The sequence below is a fragment of the Poecilia reticulata genome, chromosome 22 (genome assembly GCF_904066995.2).
Source record: "Poecilia reticulata chromosome 22, P_reticulata-male-v2, whole genome shotgun sequence".
Lineage (NCBI taxonomy): Eukaryota > Metazoa > Chordata > Actinopteri > Cyprinodontiformes > Poeciliidae > Poecilia > Poecilia reticulata.
In genome coordinates this window covers 13,646,546-13,662,323 of record NC_088851.1, presented here as the reverse complement: position 1 = coordinate 13,662,323, position 15,778 = coordinate 13,646,546, and the positions used below count along the sequence as shown (strand labels likewise).

General features: G+C 39.2%; 1 protein-coding gene across 3 annotated transcripts in view; it reads left to right on the top strand.

Moving 5' to 3' along the window:
* Positions 1-14,625, top strand: part of LOC103458690 (leucine-rich repeat and fibronectin type-III domain-containing protein 2) — a 130,883-nt gene extending 116,258 nt beyond the window's left edge. For all 3 annotated transcript variants that reach the window (XM_081603022.1, XM_081603023.1, XM_008399680.3), the window contains 2 exons: positions 1,592-2,987; positions 5,659-14,625. In XM_081603022.1, the coding sequence (XP_081459148.1) occupies positions 1,612-2,987; positions 5,659-6,649 (2,367 nt within the window). In that variant the 5' untranslated portion in view covers positions 1,592-1,611 and the 3' untranslated portion in view covers positions 6,650-14,625. The remainder of the gene's footprint in view (positions 1-1,591; positions 2,988-5,658) is intronic.
* The last annotated feature ends 1,153 nt before the right edge of the window (positions 14,626-15,778 follow it).

Sequence of the window (15,778 nt, the reverse complement as noted above, 5' to 3'; positions counted from 1 at the left end):
TCTGCAGTTGAAATTGCAGTGAAAGAATATCTACCATGGCTGCACAGTGGTGCAGTTGGTAGAGCTGTTGCCTTGCAGCAAGAAGGTTCTTGGTTCGATTCCCAGCCTGGGGTCTTTCTGCATGGAGTTTGCATGTTCTCCCTGTGCGTGCGTGGGTTTTCTCCGGGTACTCCGGTTTCCTCCCACAGTCCAAAAACATGACTGTCAGGTTAATTGGCTTCTCCAAATTGCCCCTAGGTGTGAGTGTGTGTGTGCATGGTTGTGTGTCCTGTGTGTCTCTGTGTTGCCCTGCGACAGACTGGCGACCTGTCCAGGGTGTACCCCGCCCCTCGCCCGAAAAGTTGGCTGGAGATGGGCACCAGCACCCCTCCCGACCCCACTGAGGGAAAAAGGGTGCAAGAAAATGGATGGATGGATGGAATATCTACCATGTTGACTAAGTACAACTTAATACAATGGATGCCACATTTTACAAATTTCCATAACTTTACAATTGTGTTACTTTGTGTCAGACACAATCCCAACTTATATTGAGGTCTGTGATTGCAATGTGACAAAATGTGAAAAAATTCAAGGGGTATGAATACTTTAACCTAAAAAAACAGTGGGGATACAGACACCAATTTACAAAACTTTTCTCACAACAGTGCTTTTATGCTAATAACTCTACATTTGCATCTGTAAATAAATAGGGAATGCATTCTATAAGTGGGAGAGATGGCAAATGACAGAGAAAAGAAATCACCAACACAGATCCATAATCATAAGATCTGACTAAAAGCAACATCAGAACCTTAGTTTTAAGCATTAAGCCGAGTTACACAACGAATGTCTAGATTTTTTCGTACTCATCTTTGCAGGTTAGGTCCATAGCCTGAACTTCTTGAACACTCCCCTGATGGTAAACTCAAAAACAATTCACACATGAGTGTGTCTTGTACATTAAACCAAGAAAAAAAAAAAAAAAAAACACCCGTGTGAAGCAACCAGTATCGATTTCACTGATACATATTAGCACAAAAAAAAAAAAAAAGCTGATTGTGCCCATGATTCCAGAGAAAAAAAACACCCAAAGAGGAGTATTTCTTTTGTAGAAATTACTTGGGTAAAAACAAAGATGGATTTTTTTTTTTTTTTTTTTTAAGCATATTAGAAATTAATGAAACAAACATCTTGGGGAATTAAAAGTTCACCAGATGAAGCCAAGGGTGACCATTCATTCAGAGGACTCAGCCAGGTGTGAGGGTTGATAATATGTTCATGAAAGCGTGCCGATTCCATCGAACACCTGAGGCTTCTCCAATCTTTTCTTCTAGCCAGAATAATTTTTTATTATTCCAAATGCTGTGGAGAAACAGCAAGGAATGAATGTGAGTTAAACAAAAGGATAAAGGAAGAGACAAATATAGGTAAGCTGATTATGTAATGAGCAAAGAAACTCTTGATGACATCAGTGTGTAAAATTCCTTAAGAAACTCGACCCTTTTTTATGTTGCACAATATTAATCTGAATGATCCAACTACTACAAGTGATTTTGTGCAAGTAAAAAATGCCAAAACTTTAACAGTTTCCTATTTTCTTCTTTTCCAGGTTCCTTTAAATGAGGTAACATGGACAAAGTGGTCATCTGCCTCCTGATTCTGGGAACCGCTATGACAACGGTCCATGCATGTCCCAAATACTGCGTCTGTCAGAACCTCTCGGAGTCTCTGGGTACCTTGTGCCCCTCAAAAGGTCTGCTTTTTGTTCCACCGGACATAGACCGGAGAACTGTAGAGCTCCGGTTGGGAGGCAATTTCATTCTCAAGGTCACCACTCTGGACTTTGCCAACATGACAGGTCTGGTGGATCTCACTTTGTCTCGCAACACCATCAGCAGCATCCAGCCTTTTTCCTTTATCGATCTAGAGACATTGAGGTCACTGCACCTTGACACCAACCGGTTGACTGAACTGGGAGCGGATGACCTACGAGGGCTGATCAATCTGCAGCACCTGATCCTCAACAACAATCAACTAAATCAAATCTCAGATTCAGCTTTCGATGATTTACTGCTGACTTTGGAGGATTTGGATTTGTCTTACAACAACCTGCGCAGTGTGCCTTGGGAGGCCATCCGTAAGATGGTCAACCTGCATCAGATGAGTCTGGACCATAACCTCATCATCTTTATTGCTGAGGGGACTTTTACAGACCTTGAAAAACTGGCTCGTCTGGATCTGACATCCAATCGCCTCCAGAAGCTTCCTCCAGACCCGATCTTTGCACGGTCCCAGAGCAGCATGGTGATGAGTACACCTTATGCACCTCCACTCTCTCTGAGCTTTGGTGGAAACCCACTGCACTGTAACTGTGAGGTACTGTGGCTGCGAAGGTTGGACCGTGAGGATGATATGGAAACATGTGCCTCTCCAGCCAGTCTAAAGGGGCGCTACTTTTGGTCTGTCCGTGAGGAGGAATTTGTTTGCGAGCCCCCACTGATCACTCAGCATACGCACAAATTGCTGGTGCTGGAGGGCCAAACAGCTAGTTTGCGTTGCAAAGCAGTCGGAGATCCAATGCCAACTGTGCATTGGGTTGCTCCAGATGATCGTTTGATTGGGAACTCCTCAAGAGCCACTGTATATGAAAATGGCACCCTTGACATAGCAGTCACCACATCCAAGGACTATGGCATTTTCACTTGCATTGCTGCCAACGCCGCAGGGGAGTCTACTGCCTCCATCGAGCTATCAATCATTCAACTGCCCCACATCACTAACAGTACTAATCGTACTACACTGCCAAAATCAGGACTTTCAGACATCACCAGCTCTACTAAGATAGGTAAAGGGGAGCCAAAGCCTCCTCCAGAAAAGGTGGTTTCTGTATCTGAAGTGACTGCCATCTCTGCTTTGGTCAAGTGGACCGTAAGCAAATCAACTCCAAAGGTCAAAATGTTCCAGCTTCAGTACAACTGTTCTGATGATGAAGTTCTCATTTACAGGTAAGAGAAGCCGCAGTCAGTTATTTCCAAATTAAAGTTGAAATCTCACTGGCCAAAGTGCCCAATTAGGACTGAGACATAATCTCTTTACCTCAAAATGCCATAATAAGTTCAGGTTTGATAGTTAATTGCTAATTGTCTGAGCTCTTGAGACAACTATGTCTTCTGAAGCGTTACTCTGAGATCAATATTCATCTTTCTTAATCCTTCTTGGGTTTTTTTTTTTTTTTCACCATAAAGCAGACAATTTTGTGGGGATGCAGCTTTCACATTCTGAGAAATCCAAAGAGAAATCCTTGCCCTGAACCATTAATTAGAAACCCAAGAAGAAAAAGGATTATAGAGCTCATTCTAATGTATCCCTCTTAAGCTGCTGAACTCCATACAAAGTGTGGGCCTTGGCGACAGTAGCAAAAGATCTTTGGGGGCTCTGTGAAATCAATTTTCTGTTTTAGATGAGATGCTGAATGGAAAAAAATATTCTGATGGATAATTGTCTGGAAATATAGAAAATAGCCTCAGTGTTCAGCTAAAAAATAGTGTGGTACATACAGAGAAGAAAAATAGCTTTTTCCAGATTCAGTATCCCCTAAAGTAACATTTATAGATCTTTCCAGAGAATGCCCACATAGTAAGGCACAACCCATTGTGAAAATTAGATACCTTTCTAAGCTTCAGCGGTTTTATGTGACTGCTGAAGCTCCAATAATTGACAGCAAATTTCTGCAAAACCTTATCAGATAATTTATTTTCTGCTATTACCTGCATAGGACTGGTGTTTAGCTGGGAATCTGAGATTATTAAGAAACGCAGCAATGAAGGATGTTACTTTGCACAAGCGGAGTTGATGCATCTCACATCTGTGCAAATTCAATAATAAGCTTTTTATCTGATTTGCTTCCCTTTCATGCACATTCTGTGCCAGCTTTCCTCTTTTTCTGCCTGGTGACAGTAGTGGATGAGTCATCTACATTTGCATTCATGAGGAACCCGACAAAGCTAAAGCAGTTCCCTGCATTCTCTTTTTCTTTTAAATTACATTAAATTCCATCCCTGCTTCTTTTTATCGATTACTAGCAATAACTGCAAAACAAATTGGGTTGCTGCATATTTGAAAGCTCCATAATTAATTTGTTGACCAAAAAAAATCTATTGTATTCATTATGTTTTTAGGGTTATAGCGTTCCCAGAAAGGACTGTTTTCATTAGATCAAAATGAATGCAACAATGTGCAGCTACAATAGCTCAAAAAGGGTCAAACAGTTCATTATTTATGTTTGATGTTGAAGCCCATGTTTACGTTCACCAGGTGGCTAGTAGTAACTTCAAATAATTTTGTGTCAGTTTTTAAATTGTAAACGTACTAAATGTGATGCTTGTTGACATGCTTTTATAATCACGTAGATGATAAAGTGTGCTCTTGCTTCATTTATGGTATTCAAGATGGAACTAATTAATTATATGGTGCTATTCAAATACACTTGTTTATTTTCAGCATAGAAATAATACACTGTGATAGAATTGTGATAGTTTGCAGCAGGGAAGAGCCAAACCAGAAAGATATAACCAATTACCTTATAGTGCTAACAACTAAGCCCATAAGTCTAGGAAGAGTTAGAAGGTAATTCATTGCAAGCCAATGTGAATTACATTATTCTACAATGAGAATTATTTACTTGCCACTGCATACCATACCGTATAGTAAAAGTTTAACTTGTTGAAAAGTTGCACAATGTATTACTGAAAGCCATAATGGAACCTTAAGAGAGCTGTGCAGAACCCAATGTTAGCCAACTATAATGTTTAAAGCAATGCTTCAACAAGTATTTTGAAACTCATCAACATCCATAAAAGAGACTAGTGAGGATAAATTTATCCTGATGAGGATAAGTGAAAAATTGTTAGTGACAGTGCTTACTGTTTAATTCTTAATGTTCACTATGTTGTATCTACAATTACATATTTATACCCCAGGACGAGCAGGAACAAAAATAAATCTTCCTATGAAAACCAGTTTCTAAAATGATATGAAATAAACTAATATAAGTTTATTGCTTGCAAATGTTCACCTTTGTCTGAGTTTTCCACCTAAGAATTCAGATAAATAAAAAAACAATCATGGCCACGAGGGGCAGCAGAGCAAATGTACGAGTTCACTTGCAGGTTGCATAACAAGACAGTTACGTTGAACAGCAAACGGTCCCATTGGTGCCTTCAGAGTTCAAACAAGTTGATGGGTGTACCATCCAAAGCACATCATGCCATCAAGCAGATGAAAGAAAGAGACATTTCTAGCATCAACAAGAATAGTTATTTATAACTCCCACTTAAATGAATCCAGCAAAATTACTTGTTTGCTCAGAATAAATCCATTTGGTATCTTATAATTATTGATGCCCATTTTAATAAAACATCCTAAAACATTTGGTATAATCTAGTTGACCATTTGCATCCTTCAAATCAAATGTTACGCAGTGGAAGAAAAGTAGTAATCTCTTTAAATTACTTTCTGCATATACTGTAAAATGCTACATAACATGCTGGTTCTTTGGCATTTCTTTTATATGCTCTGTCTAATTCAAAAGTGCTATAAGCATATTTATTCTTATCAGTTTTGTTCCCCTGCGGAAAGACTTTTGGCTTTTTTTTAACTTCCCATTTGTGCTTTCAGGATGATTCCCAGGACTCACCGGGCCTTCGTAGTCACCAACCTGGTGCCGGGAATGCAGTATGACCTGTGTGTTCTGGCCATTTGGGATGACACCGCAACCACTCTCACTGCCACCAATATTGTTGGATGCATCCAGTTCGTCACCACGGAAGATTACCCACAATGCCAGTCTCTGCACAGTGGATTTATGGGTGGCACCATGATTCTGGTCATTGGTGGCATTATTGTTGCGACTCTGCTGGTCTTTATCATCATCCTTATGGTGCGCTATAAGGTAACCAGTGGGATTCAAACCAGTAAATTACCCACCGTAAGTAACACATACTCCCAGACAAATGGGGGGGTAAACAGGTTCAATGGAGCCCCACCACAGGTCAAGTCCACAGTAGTGGTCATGCGTGAAGAAATGGTGGAGTTTAAGTGTGGATCCCTCCAGAGTAGCCTTTCTTCATCATCATCGTCCTCTAACTCGTTGGACAGCCAAACAGGAAGAGGAGCAGGCTATAATGCGCAGACCAGCGAATGCAGCAACCTGCCAAGTACCAAGTTTAGGAGGCATGTGCACGGCACTAAGGCTCGGCAAAACCTGGACCAACTTCTAGGGGCCTTTACGTCACTAGAGCTACGGGGTGCAGCAAAGGACCACCAAGGAGCTTCTGTCTCCTCGTCCTCTGCTGTTGCCAATCCCATGACAACAGTGGCTGTGGCACCACCATCTGACAAAGAACCCCTGCTTGGGAGGGCTGAGTCCACAACAATGCTGGGGCGTCTCCTTGGGTTTCAACATGAGGATAAACCCAAGAGGAGTCACTCATTCGACATGGGGCATGTCGGGGCAGTGCAGTGTCGCAGCAGTCAGCCACGTAGGATCAGTAACATCTGGACTAAACGCAGCCTGTCTGTTAACGGCATGCTTCTGCAGTACGACGACAGTGAGGATGAGAAACCCACTTTTGAGAGCTCTGAGTGGGTTATGGAGAGCACAGTCTGAGTCTATGACCAAACAATAGATCTATATTAAAAACTAAAGAAACATGAACACAGCGGGATGTTCTGTATGAACTTCAACCATGTGAATACTGTTCAAATGATTATGCGACAAAACTAAAGCTGACTGTCCAAGATTGAAACTCTTGACTATATTTGAATAATGTTCCATTCTGAATCAACTGGAGAAATTACCTATATGGAAAAACTATCTACAGAACGATAAGATACTCATACTGGATTTACGTCTTTAAAGGAACTGAACTCTATGAGGACTTACTTCAGCTGTGATAACCTAGATCACACGTTTCAGACTCAAAGTGGAAATGTTCCAGCTGTCGAAAGAGGGGGACCACAGGAGCTAGTATAGTAGAAAATTAAAACAAACTCATTTTTATTTTCATGTTCTTTTTTTAATCATTTTTACTATTTATTATTTCAGGTGATTCGCCAGAAGAAAGACTCACCTCAAAACATTAAAAACAGGTTTACACAGGATGTACCAACTCTCATGTTGCCATTTTATACCCCTATTTTCCCTCAGCAATTGCAAATTTATCATCATCTTCATCATCATTATCATTTTCTCAGGTTATGCATGAGGTGACCGTATGAGAAACAAAACAAATGCTAACTTAAAACACAGGCTGTGCTTGTACTCAAGTTTGTAAAAGTGTTTTTTGGTTTTTTTTTAGCAATCAGTATCTTAGACGCAGCACACAGCAGGCAGTGATCTCATCTTGAGAAATCAGAGGAACTCAAATTGGGAAATTAAGCTAACAGCTAATTAGAGCAGGAACCACTCAAAACCAAATGTATGGAGTCTAAAACAACTCAGTCAAATCAATCCTATTAGTTTAAGCTTCAAGTACCTTTTGTATGAAATTGTCATTTGGACACCGTTTGGTTTTCTTAACCAAATTGTGTCTATAGAAGTGTGTATGCCCTATACATGGTGGGTCGAATAGCCAAGCTGTGAATCACTGCTTCTCTGTATTGATGGGTCCCAGTGGAAGTAGCTTTGGTAGCTTTTTGGATATGTCCCAAGACGGAAAAAGCCCCTTGCCAGGATTTGCTGTAAATGCTAAATCTTACAGCCGTCTTGAGGATTCCTAACAACCTTGGGGCTCTTGTTTACAAGTCAGGGTACAACTGAGGAATAGATTTACTTTGTGGATGAGACCAGCATCTGCTGAATGTGATGTGGACACTGCATCAGTAAATAGCGATAAAGAGAGAACTGAGCTGAAGGATAAAGCTTTCAATTTGCACGCCAATATATGTTCCATCACTCGGTTAAGGTCATTAGTTGTGGGTAATAAGCCATCTGTAAGTGCAATTGGATGGAATTAGCTTCTTTAGGAGGGCTGGATTCTCATAAGGAAAGGGTGTGAAGGTGCTCATATTAGAGTCCCAGTTTCTCAATATTGACAAGGTAATTTGGGTATTGCCATCTGAGCCAAACTGGAAGAGCCCCTTCCACAGATCTGCTGGAGAGATTACATTTTACAACTGTCACTTGAACCCCTCAGAGAAATCACCAAATGAGGTGAAAGAAGTAGCTGAGGGGGAGCTAGGTCTGGAGATCTCAGTTTTATAAGATACTGCTTCAAGTAAAGTAGTTTAACTATCCTAGTTGTTAAGATGTAGGAGTAAAACAGAGGAAGAGATCTGATTGTTGGACTGGAGGGACATCTACAATACAAACACTGTACCAGCCTGCATTGGTGACAAAAGAAATGAGGCAAGACTCCTCAACCTACCCGTCAGTGGACATGAAATCCCTTGGCTAGACTCATGAGTGTGGGGATTGAGCTAATGAAATAAAGTATGAATTAAAGTAGCTAAAATGACCTCTCTCAGCAGTGGGACTGGACTCCTAAATAGAAAAAGATCCACTTTTGGAAGGCAGTCAGAGATGGGGCTTCTTTGCATTGGCAGGGAGTCAACTGAAGTGGTTTTGGTATATAGAAAGGAAACCTGTTGATCTTCTGACCAAAAGAGGCTGGATAGATAATCTCCCATTTTATTTAGTGTCCCCCAGTTGAGGTGAGGCAAGGGCCTTCTGGCAAAATCCATTTTCTATTGTATCCTTGCTGGTGAGTGGAGAGAAAGTGTTTGATGAGTAAGAACATTTTATGTAAAAGTAGATGACTCAACAGAGTGCTTAACTTGCAATGAAAGTTTTAAATTTAAGTTCAAGGTTCAGCGTGTGAAATTAGCTCTGGAAGAAGCTGTTAGCTTGATTTCACAATAATTTATTCCCCCTCAATTCTCAATATTCAGATCACTCCGGCTTCAGGAAAGATACTGACAGCAAATACTTATTCTACCTGCCCCCCCACCTAGTTGGTCTCCAAGGAGACAATTATAACGTTTGTCCAGCTCAGGTTGAAATCCTGCTTTGCAAGTAATTTGATTATCTGGTGCTGGTTTGCAGGAGTCCCTGCAGACCAACGGCTCATTGATGTGAACGTTGTTTCCCTAAGAGTGTGGTTTCAGCTACTATCAGCACAAATTACTGTAGCCAAATGCAAATAGTGTTTTAAATTCATCAAGCCCTTTTAATCATTTGCCCAAAGCAGCCAACAGCATGATCTATCACCGGATTCTGAAACTCTTCAGGCAACAAAAACAAGAAAGCATGATAATTACTCATTTAGCCAGGTTAAACGGAGGAATTTGTCATTTATTGGCTGCATAAAGGTCACTATGCTGCTCATGAGAGGATTTTATTTGGAAAAATGGGAAGAGTGATGACTTTTAGGGAGCCAATAAGTTGCAAAGCCTGGGAATTTATTTCACCACGTTGCATGATACAAAACCTATTTTGATTAATGTGTTTACGTGACTTGATTCACCTGAGGAACAATTCATCTGTTATTCTCCTTCATACAGGGCTGTACATTGCAGTAAGATACTTAAAAATTTGTTACTTTTCAGATCACTGCCTAAAGTTAGCTGCATCATCCCTGTGTTTTAATGCCTTTATCAGTATTCTGTGGGACTCTGCTGCATTTCAAAAATGTTGGGTGATCATCATTTCCTTTTCCTCCTACAGTAGATGTACTGTTCTGTATATTGGTATATTTTTTTGTACAATACCTGGGTGAGAATGTAAGGGGGTAGGGTGGGGACTGTGCAGTAGTAATTCTATTTCCATGTGAAGCAAACGGCGAGAAGGTGCTTTACTGTGGTGTACCAACAAAAGGTGGTTGTTGGTTGGCTTACTGAAGGGGATTTTACATGATGTTTCAAGAGCGGTGGACTGGACATTGTTAAGTGTTTGAATCAACAACTAAAGTGCATATTTGCTCTTAATGTTACCTTTACACTGACAGTTTTGTGTTTGCTTCCCCGTCACATTTATAAAGTCAAATGATTGTTTTATTTATTTTTTCCCCTAGCTAAGCTTGACTTCCAATTTGTCATAATTATATTTCTGTAAAAAAAAAAATTCTGACAACTCACATAAACAAAATTTGTGCATCATTATTTTTTGAGATTTGTTTTATCATAAATAATTATAATATAGATAGTAATAAAAAGCATTAGTGTTTTTTATCGTTCACAAGTTATGAATCACTAGAAGAAAAGTGAATGAGTATTCATATATATCAGTACTTAAAAATTGCTTTTGTTTAACAAAACAATCTTAAAGACTAGTTTTAAAAGCGTTCCCACAAGTTAAAACTAAAATAATGCACTAACATTTTGAGCTAATCTTAAAATAGAACATCCATATTCACTTACCACATTTTTATCTCTCGTCTAGAAAATGAATGTAGGTTATGATGGAATAAACCAATTAGCAGACTGACTGTGGCATTTGCAACCTAGGCATTTATTTACACCTTTTATTTTTGGTTGATCATAAAGCTGCTCCGATTTACATATGTTCATGCTTTAGTTGTCAACAAGAAACATAAGGTTTAAATTTTTATATAACTGCATGTGTTTGTGGCATTTTTTGAAAATCACCAGCAGATTTGAGCACCTCTAACAAAAATACTGTTTGTATCAAGAACCTCGGCTGACAAAAATGTTTCTCGTGTAAATTAAAAGACAACTGTGCTGTTACTTCTGCTATATTTACCTACACAGTAATCAGAAAGAAAAGTTGGATGTGTCTTACAAAAAAAGAAAGAAAGACTCAAGTGAAACTGTGCCGTTTGTTTTTACCATTAATGGAACTTAAGGTTTTACATTTTCCTTCATGGTAGAAGATAAAACTATTTCAATCTTTGCTCAGAAAATAGATCATTTCAAAACCTGACATCTCAAGATGGAACCAGACTAAATCAAAACTGGGTGATGGTAAGATGAGAATGATGCTCTGGTACTTAGTGACCAGTGGGAAGCAACCGTTGAGCCTCTGCGTGTAACATCATGTATCATCCCTCTCCACTCTGCTAACCAACACTATAACATAAATGTGTACTTGACTCGACATAGACATGATTCTCACCTGAACTTCTAAGCAGAAAAAAAATCAATTAAAAAAATACTGTTTGTGTGAAAACATTTTGCTACAAAATGATATAAAATATTGATAAATTCCTATGAACCAAACTGGCTCCACTTTGTTTTCTTTTTCTTGAAAAGTCAACTGTTGTACATGTTAGCAGCTGCATCGCTCCAGTCAGATCAATGCTAATTGCTTCTTTTTGCGTCTCCTCACGAAGCACTGAAACACTGAGTGTCCTTCCTGCCGTCCTGCAGATGAGCAGAGGGGGTTTTCCTCCAGAAGTCCAGCTGCTGTAATCAGGCCAGTCGCTGCTGACTCACCTCAACACTGTCCTTATTACAAATCACCTGTACATGCAGCTCCTGGGCAGAGCCCATAATAAGGCCTTAATTCATATAATCTGTTAGTGAAGGTGCTTACGGCAGCACAGAGTAAATATAATCTCTACAAGGGGAACGCGTTGCATGACGAAGGTGCAGGATGAACACGACCGCTGGATGTCAAACGCAGCACGAGCGCTTATTAATAGACCTTCAGTTGTCAAATATTGGGTTTGAAAATACACATTTATTTTATTTTTTTTTTACAATGACAAGTAAGGCATTGAGAATATCCCTTCATGGAAATGAAAGTGAAACAAACTAAAATATAAAACTTTTAACAATCTGACAATTTCTTCCAGTGTTCAATTCACGTTTTGCCTCCCTGTGTCTCTGTCAAACTGTTTATTAAATCTGCCACAAGTTATCATCTACAATTAACTCATTCTTGAAAATTAAAGCTGAACAACAGTTCACGCTGCAAGTCGCCTGGGTGCAGCTGTTAATTCAACAGGAAACAGGTTCTTGTTCTTTTAACACACTGGATTAAATTGAGACCTTGTTTCTGTTGTAGATCTCAGCTTGCATGCAGGGAAAAGTAATTTACATTTAACGCATCCAACCCCCTCCCTCTGCACCAGACAGCTCTTTTGGATTAGACATAACACTAAACATGCAATTTGAAGCCTATTCTGTCTTTTTTTTTTTTTTTTACTCCTCCTTTTTATATCTATTTGAACTCTACAGTCTGAAAGTAATGAGCGAATCTTTTCCACTTTAAACTGCATATGTTTTGAAATGATGATTATGTCAAGAGGATATCAAACCCAGCTTACATGCTCGATACAGGACAGCACAGCATTTTATCTTGTTCCAGAATTTCATTAAATTTCTTGCATTTCAACATGTTTCCTGAGTTTCTCAGTGTTAAATATTATTTTATCAAGAACTTTTGTGGTTTTTACTCTTGTGGGTTGTGTCACACCTTGTGCTTCCTGGAGATTTTCCTTTTATGAAGTCTGGATATCTTCAATAAGGAAAAAAAACATGTAAAGTGATTAGAAAAAGCATAAAAACATATTTTTAGAAACGGATTATAGCAAAAAAAAAAAAAATCTTCTTTAAACCCTTTAAATATTGATTGCTGGCCCAAATCAATTTATCTTCAATTTCAACTTATACTCCTGATACTTAATATGAACGTATTTAGATGCATGAAAATTCACAGTGAAAAAAAAACTCAAGATCCCAGGAGAAATCTGCTGCAACAGGAAACGGATGATTTTCTCCTTGATTGGCCGTCGTCTGATGAACACGCTGTACCCAAGCTCTGATTGCTTTAACTGCAACATTATACGGCGTACTACTGAGTGAAACGCCACCCAAAGTTAGCCACTTTCAGTATCTGCGAGGTGTTTAAAAAGAAGCCAGATGAAACTATTTATTTCATGACATGTCGACTCATGTCTGTGGATTTGAGTTATTTTGGGATGAGAATACTCCAATCTACAGGGCTTCTGATGTGAAACTGACTCACCGTCATCAGCAGAGAAGAAAAAAAATATATACTATTTTATATTCTGTCACTGAAATCAACTTTTCATCGGCACATGTTTAATCATTATACAATATGAACAGCGCGGTTGTGTTTTTGTTTTTTTAACGGCGGTGCCTACTGGGAGCACTCACACTAATCATTTTCTCCTCTTTCATCTCTGACCTTCAGTTACTTTTTCTCTTTCAAAAATCTGTTACTACTGTTTTATTTTTCAGGGCACTCACCCCTTTTAGATTATCTGAAGTAGTTTTTTTAATGTTTTTTCCCCACACGTTACTTTTTTTTTTTCTTTTCTTTAATGCAGCTTTTGCACAGCAGCAGCCTGCAGAGAATCTATCCATGATCTTTTATGCCTGAACACGACCCGCCGCAGTTTAGCCAGAGTTTGTACAAAAGCTCAGCAGATTGCATTGGAGGTCATGACAAAAAGTTTGAAGAGGGTGTTGGAGCGTGGGTCTCATATTCCCATTAATAGTGGGTTTCCATTACAGAAAATGCTCTCTGAAAGCAGCCCTTATCTATCATCTGCAGCCTCGTCGCCACTTTCGCAGGGATTCTTTATTTCCAGAACGCTGCATTAATAACCACAATATTAATAACACAGAAGAGATGCTAAGAGCAGGGGTTGTTTTTCTAGCAAGAACGTTGTCGAGCCACAGTTAAGTTTGAAATGTGAGCCTGGCAGATGTTATTTTGTCTTGCTTCAGAAATGGCGTCTTCTCGCTTTTCAAGTAACAAGCAATTAATGATACCTGCTGGATGGTTGTAACAATATTTGAGGTTACGGTGGGGAAAAAAAATGCTTCCCCAGCCAATAGAAAATCCAATCACATCCTTGTGTTATTACATTCAGTTATTTCCTTTGGAAACAAAAATGCAAATTAAAATTCTGATATATTTGCCAAATTAGGGAAGCAATCATCTTTAATTAATTTAGCCATTTGGTTTTTCATTCTTTTGTTTTACAATTTGTGTTTATTTTCTTATTCAGAGTGGAGCCTATCTTGATTGTTGCTACAGTTTAGCACCTTCTCAAAGTCCAGACTCTGACCTGAAGCAGGAACCAATCCACACTCAACTTAAGAAAACCTCAGTAGAGGCCGAGCGCCATGGAGATTGTTGATGTTAACAAAGATTTTTAATGTTTACGTCATTACTAATGGTTTTCTTTAAGATTTTTTGGCTCATGTGGTCTTTACTGAAAAGTAAATAAGCTGGGAATACGGTAGATATAGAGAAGATGACATGCTGCAAGGGGCCAGAGATGGGAATCAAACCCAGGACAACCACATGGAGCACTATGGCCTCTGCTCATGGTACGTGCACTCTACCAACTATATGTGACTTTTATTTAAAAATGTTTTTTTTTTTTTTTTTTTTACATATTTGTTAAAACTGTCACTATGTTGTGACCGTATATGATTAGCACCACTAACAACACTGTTGGCAGATGTAAAAGAGTGGATTGCCAAGTCCAGATCTAAAAATAATCTCTTGCCTCAAATGAAAGAGTTATCTGAAACTGATGGGCTGATTGGAGCCTAATTGAGCCAGCCAGATTTCTTGGCCAACACAGGTTGATGGAATAAGGAGTTCAGCTCCATTAAATTCATGCCATGAATAAAAAAAAAGAATTTTAATGCTTTGGACATCTGGTCTGTTCACCTTCTTAGTACAGAATTTGGGACAATTCCCACTTGGAGGAATCCAAGATACAGACCCTGAATTTGGCAACACAGATGATTTGTAGGGTGTTGTGAATAGTTTTGTTTTTTTGCCAGAAATAGTTTGTGGAATATTTTCCCAGATTTGCATCTATCAAACCCATCAATTAATTGAAGTTTGTGCCCATCCGAGAAGAATCCTTACAAGCAGTGGCGCAAAAAGTGGGTATGCAGGGTATGCAACGCATAGGGGCGCAGCACCAGAGGGAGCGCCAAAACCCCGTCTGGAGGGGGCGGCGCCCCGATGATGTTTTCCCATACACTTCAGCACGCCTTACACTCCTTATAACGAGGTAATGTAGCGAGTTTTACCCTTTACGTATCGTCGCCTCGGGGAGGGGGGGCCAGCGTCGCTCCTTCACCCTGACGTTCCTTACCTCGGGGGGCGATCTATGTTTTCGCATCCACCTGAATAATGTGTAGTTGCGCCACTGCTTACAAGAATTGTAAGGCTGACATGTGTGCCACAAGACACTTTATGCCAAAACGTTTCTGACAGATGTGCAAATATAGTACAATAATGCTGTTTGAAACTTTGCATGATTAAAGTGGATTCACACAGAAAAACCTTAAAGTCACCATGTAATTGTATTGGGCATAAAATTCTGTTTATTTTGTCTGTCAGTGATAAAGTTAAGTCTTGGTTGGAAATTGTATTCAAATATGAAATTACCAGACTCAGCTCTGACAGATTAGCGGAAAGAAAAAGAAAAATAAGTTTAACACCGTCACACAGCTAACTCAAAAAATGATTGTGGTAAAAACATTTTTTGGGGTGAATTACTCTGTAAAGCTTTAAATTATTCGAAACATTTTTGCAGAATTATGCATTTGCCCAGAAGCAAATTCAAATGAAGCAGTAATGTAAGACAGTTACTCTATCTACATGAAGTGGTTTCAGTTTTGTAACCTAAAACAATGAACATCTTTTACATGTAAACTAAGTATCAGCCAAGTCATTTTAAAACTGCCAAGCACAAGTGCCTTATAATTTCTATTAGTCTGTAAGTCAAGCATTACTCACTTGATTTGACAGCTCATTAGACTGAAATGCCAGTGGTGA